The sequence below is a fragment of the Plasmodium gallinaceum genome (assembly GCF_900005855.1).
Source record: "Plasmodium gallinaceum strain 8A genome assembly, contig: PGAL8A_v1_84, whole genome shotgun sequence".
NCBI classification, from domain to species: domain Eukaryota; phylum Apicomplexa; class Aconoidasida; order Haemosporida; family Plasmodiidae; genus Plasmodium; species Plasmodium gallinaceum.
Window position 1 is genome coordinate 58223 of NW_021628247.1, and position 6908 is coordinate 65130.

At 23.3% G+C, this 6908-nt stretch overlaps 1 protein-coding gene across 1 annotated transcript in view, besides 1 other annotated feature; it reads left to right on the forward strand.

The window, feature by feature from the left end:
- Positions 1-1106: part of a repeat region that runs on past the window's edge.
- A 2218-nt stretch (positions 1107-3324) lies between these two features.
- The window catches only part of PGAL8A_00271800 (surface-associated interspersed protein (SURFIN)), a gene marked incomplete at both ends in the record, with an annotated part of 5617 nt that continues 2033 nt past the window's right edge, over positions 3325-6908 (forward strand). The window contains 2 exons of the mRNA XM_028671700.1: positions 3325-5343; positions 5451-6826. Of these exons, the coding sequence (XP_028528326.1) occupies positions 3325-5343; positions 5451-6826 (3395 nt within the window). The remainder of the gene's footprint in view (positions 5344-5450; positions 6827-6908) is intronic.

Sequence of the window (6908 nt, forward strand, 5' to 3'; positions counted from 1 at the left end):
CCTCATAGAGTAACTAAAATTGAAGGCAGAATTCTGAAATTATTACCTATATATTATAGAGCTAAAGAAGTACAAATTCCAATGTCAAAAATAAAATTGTTGAGTAACAAAACCAGGGAAATATATAAAAGGCAACTGCACAATTTAATACAAGTTACAAATAAGAATAAACGGAAATTAAATCTGACGCATGATTTAAAGTATAAGGATTACCTAGATAGTCATAAACGGAGTAGTATCATAACGTGTGATATCAACGATAATCAGGACAAGCAAATTGAAAAAGGAGTACAAAAAGGAATTGATGTAATAAAACAATACTAATACAACATACTTTAAGTAATAACAATTACTTTCCCATGGTGGTGGAGTATAGTTAATAAAAGTCTTTATAAACCTTTTTGGAAAATAAAAAGACTAGTTAAATGAAGAATACGAAGTTCGTCATACATAGACACACAAAAAAAAAAATTGATGATTTTTTTTTTTGTCTGTATTTTTTTTTAAAAAAAAAGTACAAAGATTTTCAGGAAAAATTTTGATAAAAAAAAAAAAAATACAAATATCGTAAGGAAAAAAAATTGATCAAAAAGTCAATTAGAAAAATATTTGTTACCATTAAATAAATATAAAAAAAGAAAAAAAGAAAAAAAAAGATTTTTTCTTTTTGGAATGAATTATGATTTTAATGAATTTTATAAGAGAAAGTTTTATACATATAACAATGAAATTTTCATGTAATTAACATTCATATAATTTATTTGCGTTTTTTCTAATTGTTTATGTTTGTTAATTCAACAAAAATATATATTAATTGCTGAATGTAGCTCATAATAAATAACTAGTAAATTACAATTAATTAATAATTAATGTTCAATAAGGATTTAAATTTTTAATAAGAATAAAGATTTTTATTAAAGTAAATAAATGTCTATTGAAATTAAGGAATGACGAATGAAGTATATTACGTATATAATGATCACTCATTCAAAGCATTTAAAATATATCCAAATACATCAAAACCGTAGAGGCAACTCTATATGCTCTTTATTAATTCGTTTGTTCAGTACTCTAATAAAGTTAGCGAACACCCATTTAATAAAACATGCACAATTGTATAATAAATAAAAATAAAATTGTTTTCTTTAAAATAAATAATCTTAAAAATAAGTACTAAATATATAACGATAACCAGAATTTAATTAATCCATACTCAACAAATAAGGTTACAAAAAATTTAAACCAACAAACTTCTAATAACTTAAAACTTAATAAATTTTTACTCAATAAACATAATCATCACCCTTTTCCTAACAACTTGCATATTCCAAATAAATTTTCTAAAATTCAACAATAAAATTTTTATAAAATTTATACCATGCCATAATATTCAAATAATTAATTTATCTGTTATCTTCTCTTTTTTTTTTAATATACTTATTCATTCTTAATCATAATGTCAACTTAATAATATAAATAAATAAAAATAAAAAAAATTATAAAAAATGGTAAATAATTATTAAATTTTTTATAATGAAAAACTATAAATATAATCATAAACATTCATAAAAAAATAGGTTTCACCTATAATATTCCTGCGAAAAAAATAATCAACTCCCATAAAAATCATATAAAATGCTAAAAAAAAATAAAATACATTTACTTTGATCACAGACTTTCTCAGTAAATCATTCATTGTAATTTATATTGTAAAAATATAAATATAAAAAAAAAAAAAAATTGAACAAAACGATAAATTTTATTTTTTTTTTTTTTTTATTGTTTTTTATCCAGAAAAATCAAGTTTCATAAATTCATCTCACACTTTTCATTCATTTTTTTTTCAATGTAATGATATCTTATTTCTAAGAAACTTTTGTTAATAAACTATTGTTATTTTTATTTTCTGAAATCATTATAAGAAATATTTTAAAAAAAATAATCAGAAAAGAATTTAAATTTTCTTGTATTCATAGTAAAAAATTCTAAAATAATAAAATAATATCTCAAAGAATGTCAAGTACATATATATATATTACCAAATAAAAATTGCTTAATAAAAAAACAAAAAGATTAATATAGTTATAATGAAAAAATAAGTGCATTACTTATTAACTTCAATTTTAGCTTTTTTTTTTAATAAATATATATTTCATCAAAAATATAACTAAATTATAATGCACTAATTTGTCACCAAAAATTTAAATATTAAAGTAAAAAAAAATTGGAATAACTTTAATCTGCGTTTAAAATTTAATAATTTAACAACAAACAATATAGATTTTTATAATTGTAAGTCATTTTTCTATTAAGCTTAAAATATTTTTTTTATGAAAATATATATGAATAAATAAAATATCCTATTATAACTACCACTCATAGAATTTACATGTATATATATGTTTTTTTTTTTTACGTATTTTATATTTTATAAAAATATTATTTAGATCCTTTATAATAAGAATTATAAGTTATTAAGTACATTATATTATTTATATATAAACTATATTTTACTTCTTTAATTATATAAATTTACTATTCAAAAAAAAAAATGCTCTAAATATATTATATAATAATTAAATTCTTTATTCAAAATACAAAAATTAAATAATCATATCATTATTTGAAACTTACATTCATAATCATATGATTATATAAAAAATTTAAGAAAACACAGAAAAAAAGTTAAAATAATTTCTTTTTTTTATACTATTTTTTTTTTTTAATTATAATTTCATAACATAAAATGATGTTTTGCCATATCAATTATTTTATTTTTTTTTTTCTTAATTTTAATTTTATAAATTAAACTTTTGTTTTATTAATTATATTTTTTCGTGTTATTTGAAAACTAATGACATTATTGATACATGAAATTAAAAATTTAATATTCTACACAAAAAGCAAAGAAAAAATTCACTTTATAGTAATATCATATACTATATAAAATGCCAATTTAAAATATAAACAAATTTATAATATAGTTATCACATAAGTACAAGTATTGTCATTTCTATGTAGAATTTATAACAATTTCCCAATGTAATTCAAGTGTATAATGATGCTAAAAAATAAAAAAAATATCTATATTCAATTTTTTGGTCAAATTAAATTATTTTTCTTCTTTAATTGGATTAACGAATATTTTTTTAACGTTTCATAAATTTAAAGTATAAAATACATACATACACATTACTTTTTGGTTTTGTTGAAATTTATGCATTTATCTATAATTCACATATAAATTTCTTTTCTTTAATTAATCAATTTTTGAATACTACTGCAAAGTATTTTTAGAAAGACTTTTATGATGATATTATAATCATGAGAAAAAAATCAATTTTAAAGAAAGCAAGATATTTATCACAAGCAGAAGAAACTTCCTGTATATTAGATAAACAATATAGTGAAACAAAAGAAAATGAAGATAGCTCCTCTAGTGAAAAAAGTAAACTCAATACAGAAATTAGAACATTTGATGAAGATACTAATAATGAACTTTATTTTTATCTTGATGACGAAGAAATTAATAATTCTACAGAAAAATGTCAAAAGTCATCCTCATATGTAAATTGGAGAGGGATGGACTTTGTCAATTTAGTATTAAATGAAGAAACAGATCATAATATCTCAAGTCTTGTTAATTGTTGGAATGAAAAACAAAAATCATTAGAGAAAAAAATACAGGATAAAACAAGTTCAACATGTATTTTGAAAAGTTTTGATTATTGTGGTGTTTTGAAAAAAAATGATGATTGCACCAATCCTTATAAAGATAGTGATTTACCAGGTTTAATATCATTACCATATATCCAACTCAATGAGAGTGATCAAGAACAAAATAAAAGACAAATTATTTATAATAGACTTACTAAGTTTACTGATATTACTAATGATATATCTAATTACTATTATAAAGTATATGAAGCTAATAAAAGTCAACTTAATTGTGGAAAGTGGAGTATGTATATACATAAGAGAGGAAAACAATTTGTAAATATGGTGTACTATGAGTTTTATTCCGAAGAAACTTTTAGAAATCATTCTACTAATATTTGGAATGATTATAGCACTAATAAACAAAATAGTATATTAAATGACACAGGTAATCGATGTAATATGACATCACTAATTTATCAAATTAAAGAGCGACAAGATGCAACTGATCCATATGATATGTCTTGGATTCCTTTAGAAGACCATGATGAATCTGATGAAACTTTAGATCCTACAACTTCATTACCATATAATGCACAACCTCCAATGGAAAGTTCTGATACATCACATCCTATTTCTGTTGTTGATCCATTAAATGAGGAAACAAAAGCTAAATTGGGCGTTTTTAGAGATTCTAAAAATGCTACCCTAAATGCTATATCATCACCGGATGATGCAGATAAAGCTTCAGCGGCTGAAAAAATTGCAAAAGCTGCAACTACTGTTTCTCTAGGAGATCCACCACAACGCAATTCTTTAATTTCAAACAGCACGAATGGACATAACTCGTCTATAACTGAAACTACAATTTTACCTTCTACAGATGATAACTCTATACTTCATACTACTATCGTTGAATCTCCTGAAAGTAATGCTACGCCTTCAACAACTGTACCTTCTCCTGAAACTACACCATCTCATACAACCATGTTATCTGCAGATAGCAGTTCATCTTCCTCAGGAATTTCTTCATCCCCTATCACTGAGTCTGGTAATTTTACAGCTAATGATGGTGCTTCTCCATTGAATGGTACACATTCTATAAATAGACATTCATCTCCTGCTATGGATATGCCCGAATCTCCCACTCCTATCAGTGTACAACCTATAACTCTTACTGAAATTAATTCCAATGGTACTACATCTTTTTCAAATGAATCATTAACTGAGTCACCTAATTCTAAGCCTCCAGTGGAGGCACATATTCCTTCAATTAAAACAGAACTTCCCAAAAATGATATTGTGTCTCCATCCTCATTTAAATCCTTAGCGCCTTTAGATATCAAGGCATTTCCTAATAATACAAATGAATCTACTACAATAAATAATGATATACAATTATCTGAAGCAAGCTATTCCCCAACACAAAGTTCAGAAAATACACTTACTTCTATTGCTAAACCTATTAATTCACCTTTAATCGAATTTCAAAATAATACATTATCAAATTGTTCGAGCAATTGTCCCACAAATATGAATGTTCCAGATAGTACTACCGCACAAACTCCATTAGATGAGAGTCTTGAACCTACACCTACAATTAATCCTGCAGGAAGTATAATAACAGGCGTTTCAGTAGGTATATTCATTTTAGGAATTGTTCTCCTTTTAATTATTATATATAGAGTAAGATAAAATTATTAATTAAAAACTCAAAAACATATATATATAAAATACTAATAACTATATTAGTTAAATTTTCATAATATTCTTATTTTTAATTCTAATTATAGTGCACTCCTATTGGATCTTGGATTCGTAATCGAAAATCAAAGAAAAAAAAAATAAGAAAAAAGATAAAAAAAATTTCAAAGAAACCAATGCCATCATCTACAAATAATATAGAGGATGGACCAATGAATAGTGGAAATCACTCTTTGTTACAGCATGAAAAACAAATACCACAATGTGAGGTTAGTTTTGAAAGTGAAGGAAATTTTAAACATGAGCAAATGGGAAAATCCAAAGAACTTAAAGGAATATACAATGAAAAAGGAAATATACGCATTTGTGATGATAAAGAAAAAGGGTCAAATATGCATGAAAATAAATTTATAGATGAAGAAAAATTAAATACAGATAATCCTAAAAGTGAAATTAAAAAAGAAAAATTGAGTGGAAATGAACCTAGTAGTGAAAATGAAGATGAATATAATAAAAATATATTAGAAAAAGATCCTGTTCATATTGTATGTCATATTAGGAATGGCACATTAAATGAGGAAAAAGCAAATGAAATAAATTCGCAAAAGGAAAAATCTACATGTGAAATTGAAATGAAAAATTTAGGAAATAAAACGTCAGTCAAGAATGATGTATGTAATTGGAATTCATGGGTAGATATACATATGACTGCATTGCTAGAGTGTAAAAAAGAGGAATGGAAATTGAATAAAATAGAATTTTTTAATATTTGTTTAGAAGAGATAGAAAAAGATGGAGAAAATTCTAATTTAAAAGAAATGCGAAATCATTTTATAATGAAAATTAAAGAAGAAAATAGTAACGATAAAATAGTTAAAAAAAGTAGTATATTAGAGAAATATAAAAATGAAAAGTGGTTTATTAATTTGAAGAAAGAGTGGAAAGAAGAACAAGAAAAATACTTAGGATATTTAGATGAACAAGAAATTGAAAAAATGACAGAAATGGGAGTAAATAATTTTATGCTAGATAAAAAAAAAAAAATATGGAAGAAATGGATAGAATGGCAAATAGAGCATTCATACGAATACAAAAATCAGAAATGGTTTGTACAATTGCTTGAAGAATATGAAAAAGAAGAAATTGATAAAAATTTAAAGGAAGAAAATATAGAGAAAGAAAGAAATAATGGAATAGATAAAAATGAAATGAAGAAAAATTTGGAAAGGAGAATTTTGTTAGATATTCATATGATGGTATTAGAGGAATGTACGAAAGAAGAGTGGGAAAAAGAAGAAGAATTTTTTAAGGCAAATATGGAAGAGATAAAAATATATAAAAATTTGGACGAAGAAACAAACATATTAGATAAAATAGAAAGAGAAGGAAGTTGGAATGTTATATCAGAGATAGAAAAAGAGGAAATAGAAAAATGGAAAAATGAAAAATGGTTTATTGAGTTAATGTTAGAATGGAAAAATAATGAAGAAAAATATATGATGGAGATGAAAGAAGAAATTTTAGCAAAAAAGAATCAAGGAAGAGTA